At 45.4% G+C, this 25,763-nt stretch overlaps 4 protein-coding genes and 1 long non-coding RNA gene across 5 annotated transcripts in view; 4 read left to right on the forward strand and 1 right to left on the reverse strand.

Annotated features, from left to right (window-relative positions):
- LOC109447853 (uncharacterized) overlaps positions 1-954 on the forward strand; it is a 74,945-nt gene extending 73,991 nt beyond the window's left edge. The window contains exon 5 of the long non-coding RNA XR_012491988.1: positions 855-954. This is a non-coding gene — a long non-coding RNA (uncharacterized LOC109447853). The remainder of the gene's footprint in view (positions 1-854) is intronic.
- Positions 8-1,806, reverse strand: LOC109447849 (C-C motif chemokine 3). The gene is made up of 3 exons (XM_019732548.2): positions 1,673-1,806; positions 881-995; positions 8-459 (listed from the first exon to the last, which is right to left on the reverse strand). The coding sequence occupies exons 1-3, from the start codon at positions 1,746-1,748 to the stop codon at positions 369-371; spliced, it is 282 nt and encodes a 93-aa protein (XP_019588107.2). The 5' UTR covers positions 1,749-1,806; the 3' UTR covers positions 8-368.
- Positions 1,807-9,161: 7,355 nt separating this feature from the next.
- On the forward strand, positions 9,162-13,632 carry LOC141566990 (C-C motif chemokine 4). Its single transcript, XM_074320059.1, has 3 exons — positions 9,162-12,066; positions 12,548-12,662; positions 13,208-13,632. Exons 1-3 carry the CDS (start codon positions 11,991-11,993, stop codon positions 13,293-13,295), a joined length of 279 nt encoding a protein of 92 aa, XP_074176160.1. The 5' UTR covers positions 9,162-11,990; the 3' UTR covers positions 13,296-13,632.
- A 2,133-nt stretch (positions 13,633-15,765) lies between these two features.
- Positions 15,766-17,493, forward strand: LOC109439840 (C-C motif chemokine 4). Its single transcript, XM_019720059.2, has 3 exons — positions 15,766-15,939; positions 16,423-16,537; positions 17,122-17,493. Exons 1-3 carry the CDS (start codon positions 15,864-15,866, stop codon positions 17,207-17,209), a joined length of 279 nt encoding a protein of 92 aa, XP_019575618.2. The 5' UTR covers positions 15,766-15,863; the 3' UTR covers positions 17,210-17,493.
- Positions 17,494-19,604: 2,111 nt separating this feature from the next.
- On the forward strand, positions 19,605-21,350 carry LOC141568909 (C-C motif chemokine 4-like). Its single transcript, XM_074320077.1, has 3 exons — positions 19,605-19,784; positions 20,268-20,382; positions 20,976-21,350. The coding sequence occupies exons 1-3, from the start codon at positions 19,709-19,711 to the stop codon at positions 21,061-21,063; spliced, it is 279 nt and encodes a 92-aa protein (XP_074176178.1). The 5' UTR covers positions 19,605-19,708; the 3' UTR covers positions 21,064-21,350.
- The last annotated feature ends 4,413 nt before the right edge of the window (positions 21,351-25,763 follow it).

Raw genomic sequence — 25,763 nt, forward strand, 5'->3', positions numbered from 1 at the left:
GAATAGAAACATTCAATACATATTTCTCAGTCTGGTGGCTTTGGCACCACCTCTGCCTAGAATAAGCTTATGACAGTCACTGAATCACAGTGCAAGTGAAGGAGAAGGGGAGGGGTGGTGAAAAAGGAATCCTGAGACCTCTTGGAGCAAACAGTCCCAAATACAGTGTGACATTTAAAATAAATTATGAAAATTAAATAACATAAATAAATTAAATTTTAAGTTAGGAAGAATCCCAGAGTATGGGCGTTTGGCAACAAGCCCACAAGAGAGGTAGCTGTGGAGGTTACAGGGTGTTGCCAAGACCCAGGCCCCTGCTCCCCATTGGCCCACCAAGGTGACTGGGTTCCTCAAAGTGTCCAGGGCACTCAGGCGTTTCGTTTCAGGTCAGTGATGTATTCCTGGACCCAGGCCTCCCTGGGGTCGGCACAGACCTGCCGCTGTCTTTTGGTTTGGAATCTGTGGAGAAGGTGGAAGGCTTACACACTGAGGAATGCAGCAGGGGAACCCTGGGCCCTCCATGACCCCTCCCTCCTTCTCTGCCCCAGACATCCCAGGGCCAGCCCACTCTCTCAGGGACCCTCTGCCTATCTCAATGCAGAGAGTTGCTCTCACTGACTCAGGGGACCCCTCAGAGGATCCTGCTGTCTCCTTCTTCCCCTCCCTTCCCTCTGCGCTGGGCCAGCCCTCCTTGGCTCTGCAAGCCCCTGGCCAGATCAGGTCACACCTCAGAGACCTGGGTCCTGCATACTCAATAGGATGTCCTGGAGGATGGGGCCTTTCCAGGATGGCACCCCTGGCCCGTCTGTGCCCTTGGGCACTGCCTCCACCCCACACCCTCTCTATCTCCCCAGAGGTGGGCAGGAAGACTGACACTTACATGACACCGGGCTTGGAGCACTGGCTGCTGGTCTCATAATAGTCGGCTATGAATTTGCGTGGAAACTGCCGGGCAATATAGGAGAAGCAGCACGCGGTCGGGGTGTCAGCAGCAACTGTAGAGGAAGGGACAGAATGAGCCTGAGTCAAGAAGAAAAGGTAAGATCTGAGACCTAATCCCTGGGAAAATGAGTGTTCAGGGCATCGGCTGGGAGACAAGGTCACTAGAAGTCATGGGGCATTTTTGCCTAGAAATATCCCTATCTCTGTCCTTGTTTCTGTCTGTGTCCTTTTTTCTCTTGGACTCTTTGTTGTGGGCTCTGTCTTTCTCTTTGTGAGCCAGACATCCAAGCAGACTGTTCTCTTATCTCATCTCCCTTCAGGAAATTTTGTCTGGTTCAAGAAGCCATACCCCAGCAAAAGATATCTCTCCTAAGATAGCCAAGGGACAGCGCTCTTGGGGGGACCTAAAGTAAATTAGTAGAAGAATGACACCAGTGGGAAGTAACCAGACTTGGATTCTGCCTCGTGCACACTCATTTCCTTAGGTCCCTATTTTGCCACCCATAAAATGGCACTGTTATTCTCCTACTCTACCCAGATACGGGGACTAGGTTAGTTCAGAACCCCTTATAAGATGAAAATAAAAGCCTTGAGGAAAAAGCAAAGCTGTTTTGTAACCCTTTAAGAAGGTCTCTATTTTGTCTTGGGGGCTCTCAAGACCACAAGAAAAGATAGATGTGGTCTGACCGTGGCCAGAGAGGGGGGACACCAACTGCAACAATAGACTCACGTGGTACAGAGAAGACCTGGCTGCACAGGGCCATGGTGCAGAGAAGGACGGCAAGGGCAGCCCCGGGAACCTTCATGCTGCTGAGCAGAGGGAGCGTGGGCTCGAGTAGCAGGAGAACAGAGACGGGAGTGGGCACTCACTGCTGGCTGCGCCCTTCTGGAGTGCACAGCCATCTCCTCTGCCCTTTATATGCAGCCCCGCCGATAATGGGGAAATGGAATCTGGGGGTGAAGAGGGAAATTTTTAAGCATAGCGGTGTTGTCACGCTGAGTGTTGTGCAACTCAGGGTCCCAGGAGACCACAGGAGTTCAGGATATCTAAGAATAGCTTCTCTGAGCTATAAGTTTCAGCCCACAACTCATGAGTTGTTCTGGTTTTTTGTGAGGAAATTGTTTCCCCCGAGAAGAGGATGAGAGAAGAGTATGTGTCGCCCCAGGGCTATTCTTAGCTGGTCCCTTTCCACAGAAACTGATCTATAGGTGAACTCTCCAGCCCCGTCCTTTCCACAGAGCTGAAACTGCTGTGCTTCTTCAGCTGCTCTCACCACACGGATGTGGTACATGCTATGATGCCACAGCCTTTCTTGGAGGCAAGAAGCTGAATTAAAGAATCCCGGCTAGAGGACTAGGAAGCATGAGGTCACGGTTCTGTCATTTGTCCATTGGTCAAATAGTCACCAGGTTAAGTACCAGTTGAGGATCATAAAGATGCATTTGATGTGGGTATTAATATGTCAGGAGCCTAAAAATATTTATACCCATTAATCTAAAGGGCACATTTCTAGGGGAGAGTTCTAAAGGAAGAAACCCAAATATGGAGGCATCTTCAAACATAACCCAGCATCACTTTAGCTCTAAAATTAGGAAACCTAAATTTTCCTCTATCGGGGAACGATAAAGTAAATTATGGTATGTGCACTGGCTTGCTTATTATTAGGCCTTTAAACTGAAGGAGCTAAATATAATAAAAATATCAGTTGTAAAAATGTAAGATGAAAAATTGTACAAATTGTACAAGATGAAGAATTGTGCAAATATATATGTATATATGTATACACACATATATGACAAATATTGTAGCCATATATATGTGTGTGTGTATATATATATTCATATATATATATATATATTTTTCTATGTATGTAAATGCTAGGCCTGAAAAAAATAAAAAGCATTGGAAATAAATGCCCCAAAGCATCAATAGTACTTACGTATGTGTGATAGATCTATGAGTGATTAATTTTCTTGTTTTCCACTTTTTCTGGAGTTTTCTCATTTGTTTAAAGTGAGAGTGTATTACCTTTCTTGTCAGCCCACAAATTTACAAACACATTTTGTTTTAAAACATTTACAGCAGCATTGGGTGGAAAGCAGGTTGTTGTCAATTCTTTAATTTTAACGTGAAAGAAATTTTTGAGAAATTAACTAAAGTTTCTCTCCAAAGGTCTTTGCAGAAATGAAGTCTTGATTCCCATTTTTCTAAACTGTTTTAAGGACCCTGTATGGTATTTGCATAAACAGTGCCAAATTCAAAGCCATTTCCTACTCTTTTGAATTCATAATTTCAGTGGTGTGAAAGGGTCTACTTTCTTAGTCAGAACCATATGTTTCTTTTCCTTTTTCCATTCTTTATTATTTTGTTGTTCCATAATTAGTGAGCATAAATCACATTTAGTTCTTTTTAACGGTCTTTGTCCTCTAGATGCCCCTGGTCTAGTACGGGCAGGTAAAGTATATAAACAGGTAACCACAGCACTTAAAAAGTGCTAAGATTTCAGGAAAAAAAGAAATGAAAGCTCAGAACGCCAGGGGGAGGGAGCAAGGACCTCCCTCAGGAGGGTTGAGGAAGGCTTCATGGAAGGGATGTAACTTTGGCTGGGTATTGAAAGTTACACAGGAGTTGAACATACACAGGTGGGGTGGTAATGGAGGTCCGGTGAGGTGTGAATATTGCTGGCTCAGAAGGAGGAGGGAGCAGTTCAGTGTAGCTGCAGCGTGGTGGAGCAAATACGGATGGTGAAGCTAACCGGGGGCCAAACCAGGAGGGCTTTCACTAGCCCCCAAAGGGGTTAGAATAATGGAGGAAACAAGACATAAGCACAGTGAGACCACACGATTGCAATTCTGTCCTTCCTGTATCTGGAGAGTTACTTCTCTTAAAACACACGGGCTGTGTTTCTGTCCCATCCCGATGATGGCTAATGGTGGTTGTGAGGGATGGAAAGCAAAGATGAGACCAGGGGCAATGACAGGTTTCTCTGAGGCTTTAGCATCCATGTGTCTTGCTTTGTTACTGTCAATTCCAAATAAGGAATCACTTGTTTCATTGGAAACTCTAGATCACAATCAATGCCTCCACCACACCCACCTCCTCTACCCCAGCCCTCGACTGATATCCTGAATTGCATTCCCTCATTTACCTCTTGAGGGAAACCCCTATCATACTCGTGATTCAGTTTCTGAGAGCTGGCTTCTATGGGTTGGGGAGGGCAAGAAGAAGGAAATGGAAACTGCTGAATCAATCACTTTCTAATAATGGACCTTATTATCAACCTCCATGATTACAGCACTTACCACATTGTGTTAGAGTGAGTTATTTATGTCATTTTCTCTTCAAAAAATTTAGACCATGTCCTATTGAACTTAAACCAAATTCATACTATGTCTAGTTGGTGGATTTTACCAAATCCTAGCACCTGATGATAATAACATGATGAATTTTCTGATATGGTATCTATTTATTATAATGTTGTTCTTTATAATGAATATAAAATTTTATGTCAGTTATTACACATGTAAGATTTTCCATATCCATCCTAAAATCAGGAAATAGCCCTTTGTCATATGTGTTTTTACTTGATTGGAAAACGACGTACTTGTATGCAGAGTAGGTGCTACTAGGCATGTGTTGAATGTATAACATGAGGGAGCTTTAAGATGATTGAATTGGTCTTGAAGGGTTTTAGAAATTTCCCAGGTGGTAAATTGCTGTCCCAGGTGAATGATTTACACATATAGATGGAATCTATCACACAGATAGCATTGGTCAGGTTTGTATTTCACCGTGTGCATTATTTAGCAATGACTCTCCAGTCATAACCAGAATGCCTGACACGTAGTGAAGCTTAATAATATTTGGTGAGTGAATGAATAACTCAGTGATTGGACGAGCAGTATGGCTCTGCCCAAGTCCCATAATGGAGCTGGAAGATGTACAGGAAGGTAAGGATCAGAAAACCATGGTGTCAAGGTCAGGATCTCTGGGGATCACCAAAGATCTCTCAGGTGGTGGTGAAAGAAGTAGCCAGCAGTCAACATGGTGGATCCGTCCGCACAGAGGGCCATGATTTGTGTCCTTGCTCTGCGGCTCAGCCCAGCCTCTTTGAGGCCCCACCTCCGTCCAGCAGAGGGTCCCAGCCATGAGTACAGGGGGTTCTGGCTGAACAGTTCATGTTCTGCAACATCACCGCCTGGTCCTGCTCTGCTCGCCTCCTCGTCGCTGGATTGGTTTCCTTTCAGTTTCTGGCCCCGCAGTTCCACGTCCCCAGGCATCAGTCTCAGTCTCTCCTTTTGGCAACAGTGGCTCCAGGGATGGGTTCACTGAGGACAGTGCCCTTTTGGCCCAGTCTTGGCCTCCTTTCTGCAGGTGTGGCCCAAGGTCAGGTAGCACAGGCTTGGCCCCAGCTTTCATGTGGGCAGAAACAATATCCTCGGGGCCTCTTTCTAGCATCCTCCAGAGACAATGTCTCCACGCAGCCCCTACTCTTTGCTTTTCCTTCTTGAGTTCTTATCATTTTCTCTGACTCTTTGTGTGTGTGTGTAGTAGGTCAAGGTGTACATCTTGGTATTGGAGTAGATTCTGTCCCCTCTTCCCCCTTCTGTATTCTCTACTCAGTAAAAGCATCCCCTCCTACCCAACTTCTAAGCCAGAAAGCTGGGATCACCCTTGGCTTGTCCCGCCCCTTCACATCCTATGTCTACAGTTTTCCCGCCTTATTGGTGGTTTCACTTTCTTTGGTTTCAGTTCCCTGCAGTCAATGGTCCAAAAATATATATTGGAAAATACAGATATAAACAATCCTTAAGTCTTAAACTATGCACCGCGTGCTCCATCTCACCGGGGATGTGAATTGTATCTTGGTCCAGTGTATCCACGCTGTATACACCACCTGCCAGTTAGTCACTTGGTAGCCATCGCAGTTATCAGACTGACTTGGTATCACAGTGCTTGTGTTCACGGATCACTTATTCTACCCAATGGTGACGCCAAAGCTCCAGGGCAGGAATGCTGGAAACTTGGATGTGCCAAAGAGAAGCCGTAAAGTGCCTCCTTTAAGTGAAAAGGGTGTATGTCGTATAGGAAAAAACATAGGATATGTATGGTTCAGGACTATCTGAGGTGTTAGGTACACTGGCGGTCTTTGAATGTATCCCTTGTAGATAAAGGGAGGGAGGGTGTTGCTGTCTTCACTTATTGTGTTTTGAAATGAGGTGTATCTGCTTCTCACCATTCCCATTGCCACTGTCTTAGCTCAGGCCCTCAGCATCTGACCATGACAACTGTGTTTCCTCTCAGCTGATTTTTCTTCCAGTTTGCCTCTCTTCAATCTGTCCCATTATCACACAGCATCCAAAGTGGTTTTGCAAATCAGTCTCCGTCTCTTTCTCTTGAACATTCTTTCAATACTCTGCACTGTTTCCAGCATGAGATGGAAGCTTCTCCTCTGTGACATGGTCCCTGCTATTCTTTGGCCATGAATCTTGGTACATTCCAACTTCCTGGAAACCCAGACTCAGCCCTCTGAACTACATGTAATTCCTTACAAGTGCAGGTTTTCTTTCTGCTTTTCAGGAATGAGATATCACCTTGCAAGGCACAATTTTCCCTTCTTGAAAAATCACAGGGAAGAGTGAGGTACTTTAAGCATGGGTACACCCCATGACAGCTGCAGAGATTAACATTTAGAACAAATAAGGAAAACCACTATTTAATTCCCAGAGTTTTGCAAGGAAAAGAGAAATCCATGGATTCCACTGTTCAAAGACATGCCAAATGTAAATCTGAAAGGCATTTTATTAGGTTGGTGCCAAAGTAATTATGGCTTTTGCAATTATTTTTAACCTTTTAAACTGCTATTACCTTTGCACCAACCTCATACATCAGGATTACAGACTTTGGCTGTTACGGTTTAACATAAATTCACAGTACGCACATTTTGCTTTCTTGGTTTACTTACTTACACTCTGGAACCAGACCCCCTTGGTGTCATTTCCAAATCTATGAGCTGTGTGTTCTTCCATAGATTACTTAACTCTCTGGCCTCATTTTGTTCCTATGTGAAAGGGGATAATAGTACTGTGTTTCCCCAAAAATAAGACCGAGCCGGACCATCAGCTCTAGTGCGTCTTTTGGAACAAAAATTTATATAAGACCTGATCTTATCTAACATAATATAAGACTGAGACTTATATTAATTTTTGTTCCAAAAGATGCATTAGAGCTCATGGTCCGGCTCAGTCTTATTTTCGGGGAAACACGGTCCCTGCCTCGGAGGATTGAATACCTTAGTGTCTATGAAAGGATTAGAACATCACTGGCTCAAAGTGCTATGTGTTAGTTACTTTCATTATTACTAAAGTATTTCATTTAATCTATTTTATATATTTGAAATGTGCAGGTCTCATGGTCTTTGACGGAGTAACCCCTCCCCCACACTCTGCCTGGCTAATCATCCTTCAAGTCTCAGCTCAACTTGTAAAAGAGAAAAGTGAGAACAACCTGAACGAAATGCCTAAATATCAATTTTGATATATTACTTTGGTATTTCAATGCAGTGAAATGGCATGCATGCTAATTTTGAATAATTTTTGAATTTTTAACGACATGGAAGAATATAAGTAACAATCCTAAGACATATGAGCAAAAAAAAGACTATTAAGTAACAATAGGGAAATGGAAAACTAAGTACAGAATGCTGGTTATTTATTTATTTATTTATTTATTTATTTATTTATGATTTCCTATATTTTATAAATTTTGTGTGTGACCATGTATATTTTCCACTAAATACAAAGGAAACTAATATAAGTACTTACAAAAATCAGGCATATTTTGGAAGCCTTTCTTAACACTTCACCACAACTTTTCAAAACGTGTATCTCCAAATCTGTCAGATAGTAGGTATTCAGTAAAGTTTCACTGATTTATTTTCTTCTCTTCCTGGATACTCCAGCCTGGCAAGAGCTAAAAACAGGTATAAAAAGCACTGTTTGAAGGAAGAAAGTTGCTTCATAAGGAATACTGAAGGTTTTTTTGAACCTTCCAAACACAGGTGAGGCTTTAAGCTACTCTTAGGAATTTCACATCCCCTGAAGTTGCCGCCCTCCACCCTTGACTGCCAATAAGCAGTCTGTAGTGGGTGGTGAGGGCCCTTTAGAGAGTGGGGCTGGCTGGCTGAGGGGTGAAGTGTCGCCACCCTGATGAACTGCTTCAACCAGTTCACTGTCCTCCCGTCTCCATCCTGAACCCTGCACTTTGGATAATTGTCTGCTTGTTTCTTCTCGCTACAATCCCATTTCCCCCAAATGACTTAGCTACCATATTGGCAAAACCAAAGGATTTATGTCTTCTTGCTGTATTGCCTTGGCAAGTGACCATGTATTTCCAGCTCACCTGGATTTCCAGTCTCAAGGAATTGCTTGCAAGGAATTCTCTAGCTCTAGGTATTCTACCTCCTAGTGGCCAGTGCTGGCGGCCCCAACACCCCAGGGGCTCCCCAATACTCATGCATCTCAGCACTCTCCTTGTGGAGAACACAGAATGCTGGGATTGACTACCTCTACTTCTTGCTCCTCAGCAGCTTTGTAATCTCTTCTGAGTCTGGTAACTCCAGAGGTTCCCTACATGTGCTATCTCAGAGGATCACACCTATAAAGGAAGTTTGCTCATCTCTGACCAGGACGTGGAAACCCTTGGGTCTTGACATCCATCTTGTGTGACCTTGATCAAGTCTTTGAACTTCTCTAGGTTTTGTTTCCTAACCTGTACAATAGCAAAACAGATTGGGATCAGATAGAACCATGGACATGATATGCTGGGGGAAACCAAGGGTACCAGGGCGTTTGTAAGGTCATATTACTGCTGGGGTTGCCAGTCCTGCCTGCCGCTTACAGACGCCGGGAGAACAAAATGAGAAAACAGTGCCCATAGTGGAGTTATGGGCACAGTGCCAGCAAGGGTGTAAGGGGAAACCAGTATATTACCACGAATGAGGGGAAGTGGAGTTTCCCTGGAGTGAGAGGGTGGGTGACCCCCAGAATGCATTGGGAGCTCCCTAAAACCGTGGTAGACTTCTGTTGTCACTTCTCACACCGCTGAACTGGAAACAGCTGAGTCCTAGAATAGTATCCCTTATGATAAACCACTCGTTATGTGGGTTGAGGGCAGGGCAATTATCACCTCATCAGAGCTGGGGAATTCACGTTTTGACTAGAGTCCAAACGCCCAGATCATTCTTATTTCATTTAGATAAGTGGAGTTCACATCCTGAATCCATTTTACCTACCACACCCTTCTAGCCCAACCCCCAGGAAAACTGGTAGTGCGGGCTGCCTCTGAGCACTTATGACACAAGTGTTTATTGAACACCTACTATGTTCATGGAGGTAAACATAACATGTTTTCTGCATCTAGGAACTCACTATTCAGTGGGGGAGGCAACCAACAAACAGTGACATGATAGAAGTAGCACAGAGGAAGATGCAGAATCAGTTGGAAGAAAGGACAGGAACGGTTCTCTAGAGAAGATGAGCACATTTATGTTGTGTATTCAAGAGGCATTTGTTATCATTCTGTCTAAACTACTACTTAGAAATGGCCTCAATGTGTAAACCTGGGAGGCCATTGATTCAGCAAAACATACTGGGACACATGCTTCTTATGCTCCATGTGGAATTTCACTAGTGTGAATACAGCATTATTGTTGGGACATTCATGACAAAACCTTTTGCCTCTATGACCAAAGATCAAAGCAAGGCTAGGAAGCAAAACTCAAGAGTCAAACTCATTGTGTGGCTCCAAGATGACCCATCTTATCCCTCATCACTCTCCTAATGCGCCAGAGCAGGTATCTTTAAAATCTCCGCAACTTGAAGGCCAGCACACCCTACTCATTTAGATGGACGTCCCCTTGTCAAGGCCTCCCCTTCAGCACACAGTGGGGTTTCAACTTCACTTAGAACTATCAGTCTGCAGCCAAGGGTTGGCCTTCTCCATCCTTTGAGCCTCTGACATTCTGTTTCTACTTCTGATGAGACACTTAATTTATTCCATCTCTTGGGATAGTAATTTCTATCACTGTCAACACCATGACTAGACTGAGACCTGTTTGAGGGGAGGGATGCGGCTTGATTTGGCTCTGCCTTCCCTGACAAAGAGCAGATGACTTCTAAATTGATTGGGTTGAATAGAAATGGCATGGATAACAAAGTCTGTGTAGATCTCACTGTACACAAGGTACACCCTCTTTCCCTGAAGCAAGGTCCTTGATACACGAAGAGGAAACTTCACCAACCGGGAAAGACCATGAGAGGCACTGGCATCTGTGATACGAGGCATCACAGAACTTTAGAGCTGGGCATAGGGGACTTGGTGGAGATCAGAACATTTGAAGCAAGTCTCGCACAAAGACAAGGGGAGGAGAGAAAAGATGGAGAGAAGAAGGACAGTTTGTGTGTGTGGGTGGTGATGGAGGGAGTGATAGGCGGTAGGATGACATTATACTTCATTTAGGGACCCTGGGGTACTCCAAGGTGCTGCTCTGCCCCCTCCTGTCCTACATCTCGATACCACCCAGGCGGCCTGGTTTTCTGTTTTGCTCCTCATTCTTCCCTCTCTGAGCAGAGGCAGGGAGCAGTGTGGGGCTGGAGGTGAGCACCAGGGTCAGAGTGGCTGAGCTGCAGGTGGATACAGATCTTGATCCAATCACCTTGACCGCCGTCACCTGCCCACTTCCTCCACTACTGATTCCTGGCCTTTGTGAACTTCACCGAGTCACCTTCACTTCACCTTCAGGTCACCAGCAGCGGCCAAACCAGGCAGGGCTTCCAGTGAACACTAGGAATTCCCTGTGGAGGGCTGTAAACACTCACACATTTTCTCCATAATATCGACAAACTCACGATTAGGTATATCCAACCCCATTTTTATACTTGAGGAACATTCTTATTCTGGGTCTTCCAAACGGATATTTACTGACTTTATTCTCCTTCTCTAGTAGGGGGTCCACGTGGGCAAACTGAAACCTGCAGTTCTCTTGCCATCTGTTCTCTTCTTGTTCTAGGACAGACTGACGGAAACTCCTTCCCTCCTGACTGCAGCCCTAGGAAGATGGCTGTGTGGGGTATAACCCCTAGTGGTCACCAGTTTCTCTCTCTGTGGTCACATTCTATATTTGTGACAACAAGGAAGAAAGAATATAGATGTCACAGTCCAAAGACTCTCACTTCAAATTTTGACACTGCCACTTAGAATTGTCTTCGGTGATCAGTGTACTCTCCTCTACTTTCTGTTCTTCTTGTCTCAGGGGAATAATCACCCCACTGCTTAGGGTTTTGGTAGGATTTGCTGTTATGTGTATAAGCAGCTTATCCAGTGCGTGACACATAACAAACATTCAGTAAGTCAGAGGTAATTGTCCTGCTGGGTCCTTCTGCACGTGCAATGCTGGACTCTTTCTTTCAGCCCAAGGAAATGTACAGTGACCTACGGTCACTCAACCCAGCAGAAGGAGGCCCAGAAATGGGACGTGGAGTCCAGTTCCTCCTTCCTTTTTGGGGCCAGGCGTGTGGTAACCCTGGAAAGACTGTCATTAGTCCTCCAGCTTCTGGAGGTGCCAACCACCCATAGGAGCATGACTGTCATCAACAAGCCCCTTCGAGCAGGTGTGAATGGTTTATCTTTCCTGTGGGGTTTACAATTCTCTCCTCAGTGTCAGTCACTGCCTCTGGTGCACCACTTCCCTCTAGGGCCCAACCCACTTCTCTGCCTCCTTCTTTCCACTGTGATGACATCGTGCTGGGCAGAGAAGCTGTGCAGAGCTCCTCACTCTCAGCCAGATTCACTTTCCTTCTTGGTACCATGACATCATTGCTACCCTGGAAATTCCACTTGCCCTCCTGTGTCCCCACCTCTGTCCCAGTCGTCAGAGTTCCTATAAAGAAGGGATCCCAACTCAGTGTCAGCACAGAACACAGTCGGGTTCTGAAGCTCTTTGGTTCTGTGGTATCAGCTGTGGGAAAGCTTCTCCTCTGCCGAGACCATGAAGCTCTGCATGACTGTCCTCTCTGTCCTCGTGCTAGTGGCTGCCTTCTGCTCTCCAGCGCTCTCAGCACCAAGTAAGTTTGTTCTTTCAGCTACTCCTTCTAGAGCCGTGGTGTAGGCAGCCTCCACTTTACTATATGGGAAGGTCCACCTGTGGCTTCTGGGGATGGGAAAAAGGGAGTGGGACAATTAGGTAGCTGCTGTTAATGCAGAGTCTAGTACACATTCAGTAATATTCAAGTTCCTGTTTTCTTGAGAAATAGAATCAGTAGGCTTGTTTAAGAAAGTCCCTGTCTTACTCTGTGCCTTAGTTTCCCCACTTGTAAAATGAATGGAGTTAGGCGTGTGCTCTGAGACCCAATCTAGCTCTATTGTCGTCTTTCAGCATCTTGTATTCAGAATCAGATTCCTACTCAGGGTGGGTGGGATTAGATGTCAGGGACTGTAGTTGGGGATCTGGTAGCTCCACAGAGATGCCCACCGAATATCCATAACTAGAAGCCAAAACGAGCAGCTCCTTGCAGAGCTTTGATCTCACGTGGCCTTTCTTTCCAGTGGGTTCAGACCCTCCCACTGCGTGCTGCTTCACTTACACCCTGCGGAAGCTTCCTCGCAGCTTTGTGACCGATTACTATGAGACCAGCAGCCTCTGCTCCCAGCCAGCTGTGGTGTAAGTATCAACCTCTGGGCTCCTCTGGGAGGAAGGGCGAGGGCAGGATGGAAAACGGGCCTGTTTGGGGCTGGTGGAGGATCAAACAGTAGGGAGGCAGGTCTCAGGGCTGAAGCCCTCCCAGAAACCAGTGAGGTCATGATGTTACCCATTGGGTCCTGGAGGGGGTTGCGGGAGCCTAGGGAGAAGATGAAGGGTTTCTGGGGAGGAAGTTAGCCAGAGGCCAGGAAACCAGGGAAAGTGAAAGGAGAGGAAATATGGGCTGACTTCTTAAACGGTGCTTAGAACAGCGTATGAATAAGTTATTGCCAGGGGCGGTAGGGTATCATGGGGAGACGTAGACATATTGATTGTAAAACTCATTGGTTCCTTGTGTGGGCAACCAGAGCGGAATCCAGGGTGAAAGGTATAAAGAGTCTGGTTCTAGTACCACCCCAGGAAGGGTCTCCCTACCCACTAGAGGGTTCAACTTGAACCATAGTCAAACGGAGGGAGATAGCTACACAGGGAAGGTCCGATGGGATCTAATCACTCCTGTTCCACAGATTCCAGACCAAAAGGGGAAAACAAATCTGTGCCAACCCCAGTGAACCCTGGGTCCAGGAGTACATGGAAGACCTGGAACTGAACTGAGCCATCCGAGCACAGGGGCAGGAAATCTCCAGAGAAGGTCACCTGAGCCTGACGCTTCTCAGTGAGACGCACCCTCTCCGTGTTTAAAAGTCCTCTCTGTAGTCCCTGATCCTTCTCTTAATTTAATTTTTTTAATTTAATTTTTATTATGTGCTGTGTTATTGTATTTGGTGGTATTACCTTTATTTATGTTTTTTTGTGTGTGGTTTTTTTTTTTGCCGAAGGACACATGTCCCCCACGGGGATGGTCCACCATCACTGTTTCTCTGCTTTGTCAGCACTTGGATAATGCAGTTGATTCCATGTGTTTTCATAATAAAAGTTAAAAAAATGTGGACAGTTGCTTTGTTTTTTAATACGATTCGGAGTGAAGAGATTGCCTAGTAATATTTAGACAAACTACATATAGAGACAAACTACAGTTTCCAAACAGTAAGAATGAGAACTTCCTGAGTACTCCAGATGGGCTAAATGCTCTCAAGACACAACCTCACTTAATACTTTCAACACGGATTTTAACACCCTTATTAAGTAGGGACTCTTACCCCAGTTTTACAGACGAGGAAACAGAGGCACAGAGCTGGTGTGACTTGCTGAGGCTCGTAGGCCGGCTTGGAGAGCAGCATGAAGGGTGATCCCAAAGGAAAGCTGTGAGGCTAAGGGTATCATTTCAACAGCTTGTAGGGAACTGGTATAAGCAGCAAGAGCACAGTGTAGAGGGAAGGTGAGGTAGTTCAGAGTCAGAAAAGCGGGCTTCCATCTCTTATTATCAGTGTATCATTAGGAAAGGCATGTTGCCTCCCTGGACTTCAGTTTTCACACCAGTAAAGTGGCGTTAATATCATCCACTTTGAAGGGCTGTTACAAGGTGATGTGTGAAGCCGCCATCCCAGGGCCTGACATCTGGAAGATTTTCTCTTCCTCTCTGAGCCTTAGCTTTTCACTTAAAAGGGACATAGTGTCTCTCTTCCCAGGGTCATCATGCAGATTACATTAGAAGTGGGTCAGGTCTCTAAAGCCCAAAGCAACATGAAGTGTTATCATGTGGACAGAAGAGCTGGGGAATGCACATTTTGAATAGAGTTAGAATGCACAGTTCAGTCTTAATTCATTCAGATAAGTGGAGCTCACATCCTGAATCCACGTTATCTATCACACCCCTCCCCCCTCCCCCCCAGTTAAACTTCTAGTTTGGGCTGCCTCTGGGCACTTATGAAACAAGTGTTTATTGAACACGTACTATTTATACAGAGATAAACATAACATGGTATCCTGATCAAGGCGTTCACTCTCCAGTGGGGGAAGCCACCCAGTAGACAGCTATGTTACAGTTGACATGATAGAAGTAGCACAGAGGGAGAATCAGAGTTCAATTGGAAGAAAGGTCAAGAAAGGTTCTCTAGAGAAGATGAGCACCTTTTTGTCATGTATTTGAGAGACATTTATTATCATTTGCTCTATTCTATTACTTAGAAATGGTGTCAATGTATAAATAATGGAGGCCATTGGTTAAGGTACGCATACTGGCACAAGTCCTTTGTACTCTTTGTGTGGAATTTCACTCGTGTGAATACAACATTATTGTTGGGTTCTTCATGAACTAGACTGTTTACCTCCCTGACCTAAAGATCAAACAAAGGCGAGGAAGCAAAAGTCAACAAACTCATGTGTGTCATCAAGGAGACTCATCACCCATCTTATCCATCATTGGTCTCCTAATGCCCCAGAGCAGGTATCTTCTAATCTCTCCACAGATGGATTTTCGAGGCAGATGAATCTCACTTCAAACCTTGGCACTGCCACTTAAGATTATTGCCTTGAGGTGATCAGTGAACTCTCCCCTGCTCTCTGATCCTTCTGGCCTCAGGGGAATAATCACACCCCAGCTCAGGGTTGTGGTGGATTTGCTGTTATGTGTATAAGCAGCTCATCGGGTGCCTGGCACATAGCAAACATTCAGTAAGTCAGAGGTAATTGTCGTGCTGGATCCTTCTGCACGTGCAATGCTGGATTCTTTCGTTCAGCCCAAGGAAATGTGCAGTGACCTACAGTCACTCAACCCAGCAGTAGGAGGCCCAGAAATGGGACATGGAGTCCAGTTCCTCCTTCCTTCTTAGGGCCAGGCGTGTGGTAACCCTGGAAAGACTGTCATTAGTCCTCCAGCTTCTGGAGGTGCCAACCACCCATAGGAGCATGACTGTCATCAACAAGCCCCTTCGAGCAGGTGTGAATGGTTTATCTTTCCTGTGTCTCAGTCACTGCCTTTCATGCACCTTTCCTTCTAGAGCTCAACCCACTTCTCCCCTCTACTTCCTTTCTCTTACTACCATGCTGACATCGTTCTGGGGAAGAGAAGCTGTGCGGAGCTCCTAGCTCAGCAAGATTCACTTCTCTTATTTGTACCAGGACATCATTGCTACCATGGAAATCCAACTCTGACCCTCCCAGTCGTCAGAGTTCCTATAAAGAAGGGATCACATCTCAGTGTCAGCACAGAACACAGTCGGGTTCTGAAGCTGTTTGGTTCTGAATTCTCAGCTGCGGCAAAGCTTCCCCTCTGCCGAGACCATGAAGCTCTACATGACTGTCCTCTTTCTCCTCGTGCTAGTGGCTGCCTTCTGCTCTCCAGCGCAATTATCACAAAGTAAGTTTGTTCTTTCAGCTACTACTTTTAGAACCAGTGTAGGCAGCTCCCAGTTTTCTGTTTGGGAAGGTCCACCAGTGGCTTCTGGGGATGGGAGAAAAGGGACCTGTGAAGATTAAGTAGCTGCTGTTTAACGCAGAGTCTACTAAACAATCAGTAATATTCTGGTTCCTGTGTTCTTAAGAAATGGCAAACAGTAGACTTGTTTAAGCAAGTCCCTCTCTTTCTCTGTGCCTTGGTTTCTCCACTTGTAAAATGAACAGAGTTAGTCGTGTGCTCTGAGACCCAATCTAGCTCTACGGTCTTCCTTTAGAATCTTGTATTCAGAATCAGATTCCTACTCAGGGTGGGTGGGATTAGATATCAGGGACTGTAATTGGGGATCTGGTCGCTCCACAGAGATTCCCACGGAATATCCATAAGTAGAAGGCAAAACGAGCAGCTCATTGCAGAGCTTTGATCTCACTCGCCCTTTCTTTCCAGAGGACACAGACCCTCCCACTGCGTGCTGCTTCACTTACACCCGGCGGAAGGTTCCTCGCAGCTTTGTGACCGATTACTATGAGACCAGCAGCCTCTGCTCCCAGCCAGCTGTGGTGTAAGTATCAACCTCTGGGCTCCTCTGGGAGGAAGGGCGAGGGCAGGATGACATTGGGGGTCTCTTTGGGGCAGGAGGAGGATCAAACAGTAGAGGCAGGTCTCAGGGCTGAAGCCCTCCCAGAAAGCAGTGAGGTCATAAAGTCGCCTGTTGAGTCCTGGAGGGGGCTGGGGTGTGGGGGAGCCAACGGAGAAGATGAAGGGTTTCTGCGGAGGAAGTCAGCCGCAGTCTAGGAAACCAGGAGAAATGAAAGAGATGACAGGAAATATGGGCTGACTTCTTAAACTGTGCATAGAAAAGCATGTGAAAACGGTATTGCCAGGGCGGTAGGGTACCATGGGGAGAGGTAGGCATATTGATTGTAAAACTCATTGGTTCCTTGTGTGGGCAACCAGTGCTAAATCCAGGGTGAAAGGTACAAGGAGTCTGGTTCCAGTACCACCCCAGGAAGGGTGTTCTCACCCCTTAGAGGGTTCAACTTGGACCGTGATGAAGCCGAGAGAGAGAGAGAGAGAGAGAGAGAGAGAGAGAGAGAGCGCTACACAGGGAAGGTCCCATGGGATCTAATCACTCCTGTTCCACAGATTCCAGACCAAAAGGGGAAAACAAATCTGTGCCAACCCCAGCGAACCCTGGGTCCAGGAGTACATGGAAGACCTGGAACTGAACTGAGCCATCCGAGCACAGGGGCAGGAAATCTCCAGAGAAGGTCACCTGAGCCTGATGCTTCTCAGGGAGACGCACCCTCTCCGTGTTTACAGCTCCTCTCTGTAGTCCCTGATCCTTCTCTTAATCTTCACTATATGCTGTGTTAGTGTGTTCGGTGTTATTTCCTACATTATATTCTTTTTTTTCCCTTAAGGTCACTTGTCCCCATCTCTCTTTCTCTGCTATTGTGAGCACATGGATAATGCAGTTGATTCCATGTGTTTTCATAATAAAACTGATAAAATCTGGACGGTTTTTTGTGTTTTATTTGATTTGGAGTGAAGAGAATTGCCTAGTGTTATGAATAGAGACAAACTACAGTTTCCAAACAGTAAGAATGAGAACTTCCTGAGTACTTCAGATGGGCTAAATGCTCTAAAGACACAACCTCACTTAATACTTGCAACTAGTATTTCATCACCCTTAGTAAGTAGGGACTCTTACCCCAGTTTTACAGACGAGGAAACAGAGGCACAGAGCTGGTGTGACTTGCTGAGGCTCGTAGGCCGGCTTGGAGAGCAGCATGAAGGGTGATCCCAAAGGAAAGCTGTGAGGCTAAGGGTATCATTTCAACAGCTTGTAGGGAAGTGGTATAAGCAGCAAGAGCACAGTGTAGAGGGAAGGTGAGGTAGTTCAGAGTCAGAAAAGCGGGCCTCCATCTCTTATTATCAGCGTATCATTAGGAAAGGCATGTTGCCTCCCTGGACTTCAGTTTTCACACCAGTAAAGTGGCGTTAATATCATCCGCTTGAAGGGCTGTTACAAGGTGATGGGTGAAGCCGCCATCCCAGGGCCTGACATTGGAAGATTTTCTCTTCCTCTCTGAGCCTTAGCTTTTCACTTAAAAGGGACATAGTGTCTCTCTTCCCAGGGTCATCATGCAGATTACATTAGAAGTGGGTCAGGTCTCTAAAGCCCAAAGCAACATGAAGTGTTATCATGTGGACAGAGAGCTGGGGAATGCACATTTTGAATAGAGTTAGAATGCACAGTTCAGTCTTAATTCATTCAGATAAGTGGAGCTCACATCCTGAATCCACGTTATCTGTCACACCCCTCTCTCTTCCCCCCAGTTAAAATTGTAGTTTGGGCTGCCTCTGGGCACTTATGAAACAAGTGTTTATTGAACACGTACTATTTATACAGAGATAAACATAACATGGTATCCTGATCAAGGAGTTCACTCTCCAGTGGGGGAGGCCACCAAGTAGACAGCTATGTTACAGTTGACATGATAGAAGTAGCACAGAGGGAGAATCAGAGTTCAATTGGAAGAAAGGTCAAGAAAGGTTCTCTAGAGAAGATGAGCACCTTTTTGTCATGTATTTGAGAGACATTTATTATCATTTTCTCTATTCTATTACTTAGACATGGCGTCAATGTATAAATAATGGAGGCCATTGGTTAAGGTACGCATACTGGCACAAGTCCTTTGTACTCTTTGTGTGGAATTTCACTCGTGTGAATACAACATTATTGTTGGGTTCTTCATGAACTAGACTGTTTACCTCCCTGACCTAAAGATCAAATGAAGGCGAGGAAGCAAAAGTCAACAAACTCATGTGTGTCATCAAGGAGACTCATCACCCATCTTATCCATCATTGGTCTCCTAATGCCCCAGAGCAGGTATCTTCTAATCTCTCCACAGATGGATTTTCGAGGCAGATGAATCTCACTTCAAACCTTGGCACTGCCACTTAAGATTATTGCCTTGAGGTGATCAGTGAACTCTCCCCTGCTCTCTGATCCTTCTGGCCTCAGGGGAATAATCACACCCCAGCTCAGGGTTGTGGTGGATTTGCTGTTATGTGTATAAGCAGCTCATCGGGTGCCTGGCACATAGCAAACATTCAGTAATTCAGAGGTAATTGTCGTGCTGGGTCCTTCTGCACGTGCAATGCTGGACTCTTTCGTTCAGCCCAAGGAAATGTGCAGTGACCTACAGTCACTCAACCCAGCAGTAGGAGGCCCAGGAATGGGACGTGGAGTCCAGTTCCTCCTTCCTTCTTGGGGCCAGGCGTGTGGTAACCCTGGAAAGACTGTCATTAGTCCTCCAGCTTCTGGAGGTGCCAACCACCCATAGGAGCATGACTGTCATCAACAAGCCCCTTCGAGCAGGTGTGAATGGTTTATCTTTCCTGTGTCTCAGTCACTGCCTTTCATGCACCTTTCCTTCTAGAGCTCAACCCACTTCTCCCCTCTACTTCCTTTCTCTTACTACCATGCTGACATCGTTCTGGGGAAGAGAAGCTGTGCGGAGCTCCTAGCTCAGCAAGATTCACTTCTCTTATTTGTACCAGGACATCATTGCTACCATGGAAATCCAACTCTGACCCTCCCAGTCGTCAGAGTTCCTATAAAGAAGGGATCACATCTCAGTGTCAGCACAGAACACAGTCGGGTTCTGAAGCTCTTTGGTTCTGAATTCTCAACTGCGGCAAAGCTTCCCCTCTGCCGAGACCATGAAGCTCTGCATGACTGTCCTCTTTCTCCTCGTGCTAGTGGCTGCCTTCTGCTCTCCAGTGCAATTATCACAAAGTAAGTTTGTTCTTTCAGCTACTACTTTTAGAACCAGTGTAGGCAGCTCCCAGTTTTCTGTTTGGGAAGGTCCACCAGTGGCTTCTGGGGGTGGGAGAAAAGGGACCTGTGAAGATTAAGTAGCTGCTGTTTAACGCAGAGTCTACTAAACAATCAGTAATATTCAAGTTCCTGTGTTCTTAAGAAATGGCAAACAGTAGACTTGTTTAAGCAAGTCCCTCTCTTTCTCTGTGCCTTGGTTTCTCCACTTGTAAAATAAACGGAGTTAGTCGTGTGCTCTGAGACCCAATCTAGCTCCACAGTCTTCCTTTAGAATCTTGTATTCAGAATCAGATTCCTACTCAGGGTGGGTGGGATTAGATATCAGGGACTGTAATTGGGGATCTGGTCGCTCCACAGAGATTCCCACGGAATATCCATAAGTAGAAGGCAAAACGAGCAGCTCATTGCAGAGCTTTGATCTCACTCGCCCTTTCTTTCCAGAGGACACAGACCCTCCCACTGCGTGCTGCTTCGCTTACACCCTGCGGAAGCTCCCTCGCAGCTTTGTGACCGATTACTATGAGACCAGCAGCCTCTGCTCCCAGCCAGCTGTGGTGTAAGTATCAACCTCTGGGCTCCTCTGGGAGGAAGGGCGAGGGCAGGATGACATTGGGGGTCTCTTTGGGGCAGGAGGAGGATCAAACAGTAGAGGCAGGTCTCAAGGCTGAAGCCCTCCCAGAAAGCAGTGAGGTCATGAAGTCGTCTGTTGAGTCTGGAGGGGGCTGGGGTGTGGGGGAGCCAACGGAGAAGATGAAGGGTTTCTGCGGAGGAAGTTAGCCGCAGTCTAGGAAACCAGGAGAAATGAACGAGATGACAGGAAATATGGGCTGACTTCTTCAACTGTGCATAGAAAAGCATGTGAAAACGGTATTGCCAGGGCGGTAGGGTACCATGGGGAGAGGCAGGCATATTGATTGTACAACTCATTGGTTCCTTGTGTGGGCAACCAGAGCTGAATCCAGGGTGAAAAGTACAAGGAGTCGCGTTATAGTACCACCCCAGGAAGGGTGTTCTCACCCCTTAGAGGGTTCAACTTGGACCGTGATGAAGCCGAGAGAGAGAGAGAGAGAGAGAGAGAGAGAGAGAGAGAGAGAGAGAGAGAGCTACACAGGGAAGGTCCCATGGGATCTAATCACTCCTGTTCCACAGATTCCAGACCAAAAGGGGAAAACAAATCTGTGCCAACCCCAGCGAACCCTGGGTCCAGGAGTACATGGAAGACCTGGAACTGAACTGAGACACTCCGAGGACAGGGGCAGGAAATCTCCAGAGAAGGTCATCGGAGCCTGACGCTTCCCAGGGAGACGCACCCTCTCTGTGTTTACAGCTCCTCTCTGTAGTCCCTGATCCTTCTCTTAATCTTCACTATATGCTGTGTTAGTGTGTTTGGGGTTATATCCTACATTATATTCTTTTTTTTCCCTGAAGGTCACTTGTCCCCATGTCTCTTTCTCTGCTATTGTGAGCACATGGATAATGCAGTTGATTCCATGTGTTTTCATAATAAAACTGAAAAAATCTGGACGGTTTTTTGTGTTTTATTTGATTTGGAGTGAAGAGAATTGCCTAGTGTTATGAATAGAGACAAACTACAGTTTCCAAACAGTAAGAATGAGAACTTCCTGAGTACTTCAGATGGGCTAAATGCTCTCAAGACACAACCTCACTTAATACTTGCAACTAGTATTTCATCACCCTTAGTAAGTAGGGACTCTTACCCCAGTTTTACAGACGAGGAAACAGAGGCACAGAGCTGGTGTGACTTGCTGAGGCTCGTAGGCTGGCTTGGAGAGCAGCATGAAGGGTGATCCCAAAGGAAAGCTGTGAGGCTACGGGTATCATTTCAACAGCTTGTAGGGAACTGGTATAAGCAGCAAGAGCACAGTGTAGAGGGAAGGTGAGGTAGTGCAGAGTCAGAAAAGCGGGCCTCCATCTCTTATTATCAGCGTATCATTAGGAAAGGCATGTTGCCTCACTGGACTTCATTTTTCACACCAGTAAAGTGGCGTTAATATCATCCACTTTGAAGGGCTGTTACAAGGTGATGTGTGAAGCCACCATCCCAGGGCCTGACATCTGGAAGATTTTCTCTTCCTCTCTGAGCTTTAGCTTTTCACTTAAAAGGGACATAGTGTCTCTCTTCCCAGGGTCATCATGCGGATTACATTAGAGGTGGGTCAGGTCTCTAAAACCCAAAGCAACATGAAGTGTTATCATGAGGACAGAAGAACAAATGTCAGATGTGGTCCTGGAGTGTTGTGGGATTTCCTAAAGCCACGTCTCCCTCATAATTCTGCCAAATCCTACCCCCTGGTGATTGTCACATGATGAGTTGTCTGCTGCAGTCTCTGTGTCTTATAGTTTTGTTCTCTTTAATGAAGGTGGCTAATTGAATATCAAATTTTATCTTAGTAATTATATATGTAAGATTTGCCGTATCGGTCCTAAAATCAGGAAATAGCCCTTTGTCATATGTGTTTTTACTTGATTGGAAAACGACGTACTTGTATGCAGAGTAGGTGCTACTAGGCATGTGTTGAATGTATAACATGAGGGAGCTCTAGGATGATTGAATTGGTCTTGAAGGGTTTTAGAAATTTCCCAGGTGGTAAATTGCTGACACAGGTGAATGATTTACACATTTAGGTGGAATCTATCACACAGATAGCATTGGTCAGGTTTGTATTTCACTGTGTGCCTTATTTAGCAATAACTCTCCAGTCATACCAGAATGCCTGACACGTAGTGGAGCTTAATAATATTTTGTGAGTGAATGAATAACTCAGTGATTGGACCAGCAGTATGGCTCTGCCCAAGTCCCATAATGGAGCTGGAAGATGAACAGGAAGGTAAGGATCAGAAAATCATGGTGTCAAGGTCAGGATCTCTGGGGATCACCAAAGATCTCTCAGGCGGTGGTGACAGTATAGCCAGCAGTCAACATGGTGCATCCGTCTGCACAGAGGGCCGTGGTTTGTGTCCTTGCTCTGCGGCTCAGCCCAGCCTCTTTGAGGCCCCACCTCCATCCAGCAGAGGGTCCCAGCCATGAGTACAGGGGGTTCTGGCTGAACAGTTCATGTTCTGTAACATCACCGCCTGGTCCTGCTGTGCTCGCCTCCTTGTCGCTGGATTGGTTTCCTTTCAGTTTCTGGCCCTGCAGTTCCACGTCCCCAGGCATCAGTCTCAGTCTCTCCTTTTGGCAACAGTGGCTCCAGGGATGGGTTCACTGATGACGATGTCCTTTTGGCCCAGTCTCTGCCTCCTTTCTGCAGGTGTGGCCCAGGGTCAGGTAGCACAGGCGTGGCCCCAGCTTTCATGTGGGTAGAAACAATATCCTCGGGCCTCTTTCTAGCATCCTCCAGAGACAATGTCTCCACGCAGCCCCTACTCTTTGCTTTTCCTTCTTGAGTTCTTATCATTCTCTCTGACTATTTGTGTGTGTGTGTAGTAGGTCAAGGTGTACATCTTGGTATTGGAGTAGATTCTGTCCCCTGTTCCCCCTTCTGTATTCTCTATTCAGTAAAAGCATCCCCTCCTACCCAGCTTCTAGCCAGAAAGCTGGGGTCACCCTTGGCTTGTCCCGCCCCTTTACCTCCTACGTCTACAGTTTTCCCGCCTTATTGGTGGTTTCACTTTTTTTGGTTTCAGTTCCCTGCAGTCAATGGTCCAAAAATATAAATTGGAAAATTCAGATATAAATAATCCGTAAGTCTTAAACTATGCACCGCCTGCTCCATCTCACCAGGGACGTGAATTGTGTCTTGCTCCAGTGTATCCATGCTGTATACACCACCTGCCAGTTAGTCACTTGGTAGCCATCGCAGTTATCAGATTGACTTGGTATCACAGTGCTTGTATTCAAGTAACACCTATTTTACTTAATGTTGGCCCCAAAGCTCAAAAGCAATGATGTTGGAAATTTGGACATGCTGAAGAGAATCCATAAAGTTCCTTCTTTAAGTGAAAAGGTGTGTATGTCATATAGGAAAAAACATAGTATATATGGTAAAGTATTATCTGAGGTGTTAAGCGTACACTGAGGGTTTTGGGACATATCCCCTGCAGATTAGGGGTGACGGGGCTACTGTAGTCAATCTGTTGTATCTTGAAATGAAGTACATCTGCTTCTCACCATTCCCATTGCCACTGTCTTAGCTCAGGCCCTCAGCATCTGACCATGACAGCTGTGTTTTCTATCAGCTGTTTTTTCCAGTTTGCCTCTCTTCAATATTTCCCATCATCACACAGCATCCAGTGATTTTGCAAATCAGTCTCTGTCTCTTTTTCTTGAAAATCTTTCAATACTCTTCTCTGTTTCCAGCAAGAAATGGAAGCTTCTCCTCTATGACCTTCCCCTTGCTTTTCTTTTTGGTCATGGCTCTTGCTACATCCCAACTTCCTGGAAACCAAGACTCAACCCTCTGAACTACATGTAATTTCTTAAAAGTGCAGGTTTCCTCTCTGCTTTTCATGAATGAGGTGTAAACTTGCAAGGCACATTTTCCCTTCTTGAAAATCACAGGGAGAGAGAAAAACTAATAGTGCAACTGTTTTGATACTGAAAATTGACAAGTGTCTTTTTTTGGTTTGTTTGAGTTTTTTTAGTATCAGTGTACAAAGCAATGTAATAGTTAGACATTTAAGCCCCTCATAAAGTGATAACCCACCCCAAGTTACTACCCCTCTGACACCTTATATAGCTGTTACAGTATCATTGACTATCTTCTCTATGTTGCACTCCACATCCCATGATTATATATACCTACATATTTAGTTATAGTTGACATTCAGTATTATTCTACTTCAGCTTCAGGTGTATAACACGTTGGTCAGGCCTCTACACAGTCTATGACGTGATCCCCCTGATAAGTCCAGTGCCCGTCTGGCACCTCATGTGATATTTACAGCATTGTTGATTACATTCCCCATACTGTATTAACTACCAATTTGTATTTCTTAATGCCTTCACCTTTTTCACCCTGCCCCCAGCCCCATTCCCGTGTATCACCCTGATAGATCTAGTACCTATCTGGCACCACACCTAGTTATTACAATATTGTTGACTATATTTCTTAAGCTATACCCTACATCCTTCTGACTACTGTATAACAACAAATTTGTACTTTTTAATCCCTTCCCCTTTCACCCGTCCTTAACACCCCTCCTTTCTTAAAGAAGTCTCTCTAAGATTCCTAGTAATACTGGTTTGGTGGGGATGAACTCCTTCAGGTTTTTCTTGTCTGGGAAGCTCCTTATCTGTCCTTCAATTCTAAATGACAGCCTTGCTGGGTAGAGCAATCTTGGTTGTATGTCATTGCTTTCCATTACATGGAATATTTCCTGTCACTCCCTTCTTGCCTGGAAAGTTTTTGTTGAGAAATCAGCTGACAGTCTTATGGGGGCTCCCTTTTAGGTAACTAACTCCTTTTCTCTTGCTGCTTTTAAGATTCTCTCTTTGTATTTAATCTTCGGCATTTTAATTATTATGTATCTTGGTGTTGGCCTCTTTGGGTTTATCTTATTTGGGACTTTTTGTGCTTCCTGGGCTTGAATGTCTATTTCCTTCCCGAGTCTAGGGAAGTTTTCTGTCATTATTTCTTCAAATACGTTTTCAATTCCTTGCTCTCTCTCTTCTCCTTCTGGTACCCTTATAATGATAATGTTGGTACAGTTAATATTGCTTCAGAGGCCCCTTAAACTCTCCTCAATTTTTTGTATTCTTTTTTCTTTTTGCTGTTCTGGTTGGGTATTTTCCACTACCTTACTTTCTACAGCACTGGTTGGATCCTTTGCTTCATCTAGTCTACTGTTGCTTCCCTGTAATATATTCTTCATTTCGTTATTATATCCTTTATTTCTGACTTGTTCTTTTTTATGGCTTTCATCTCCATTTTTATGCTTCCTGTCTCTCTGTTGAAGTTCTCCCTGAGATCATGG

The sequence above is a fragment of the Rhinolophus sinicus genome, linkage group LG15, assembly GCF_036562045.2.
Source record: "Rhinolophus sinicus isolate RSC01 linkage group LG15, ASM3656204v1, whole genome shotgun sequence".
Taxonomy (NCBI): domain Eukaryota; kingdom Metazoa; phylum Chordata; class Mammalia; order Chiroptera; family Rhinolophidae; genus Rhinolophus; species Rhinolophus sinicus.

Bases quoted from the DNA above. Each gene is read 5' to 3' on its own strand.
- LOC109447849 (XM_019732548.2), bottom strand. From the start codon at position 1,748: ATGAAGGTTCCCGGGGCTGCCCTTGCCGTCCTTCTCTGCACCATGGCC. The intron at 996-1,672 runs GTGAGTCTATTG...CTTCCTCTACAG, and splicing joins CCAGGTCTTCTCTGTACCAC to TTGCTGCTGACACCCCGACC. The intron at 460-880 runs GTAAGTGTCAGT...CCTTCTCCACAG, and splicing joins TGCTCCAAGCCCGGTGTCAT to ATTCCAAACCAAAAGACAGC.
- LOC141566990 (XM_074320059.1), top strand. From the start codon at position 11,991: ATGAAGCTCTGCATGACTGTCCTCTCTGTCCTCGTGCTAGTGGCTGCC. The intron at 12,067-12,547 runs GTAAGTTTGTTC...CTTTCTTTCCAG, and splicing joins TCCAGCGCTCTCAGCACCAA to TGGGTTCAGACCCTCCCACT. The intron at 12,663-13,207 runs GTAAGTATCAAC...CCTGTTCCACAG, and splicing joins TGCTCCCAGCCAGCTGTGGT to ATTCCAGACCAAAAGGGGAA.
- LOC109439840 (XM_019720059.2), top strand. From the start codon at position 15,864: ATGAAGCTCTACATGACTGTCCTCTTTCTCCTCGTGCTAGTGGCTGCC. The intron at 15,940-16,422 runs GTAAGTTTGTTC...CTTTCTTTCCAG, and splicing joins TCCAGCGCAATTATCACAAA to AGGACACAGACCCTCCCACT. The intron at 16,538-17,121 runs GTAAGTATCAAC...CCTGTTCCACAG, and splicing joins TGCTCCCAGCCAGCTGTGGT to ATTCCAGACCAAAAGGGGAA.
- LOC141568909 (XM_074320077.1), top strand. From the start codon at position 19,709: ATGAAGCTCTGCATGACTGTCCTCTTTCTCCTCGTGCTAGTGGCTGCC. The intron at 19,785-20,267 runs GTAAGTTTGTTC...CTTTCTTTCCAG, and splicing joins TCCAGTGCAATTATCACAAA to AGGACACAGACCCTCCCACT. The intron at 20,383-20,975 runs GTAAGTATCAAC...CCTGTTCCACAG, and splicing joins TGCTCCCAGCCAGCTGTGGT to ATTCCAGACCAAAAGGGGAA.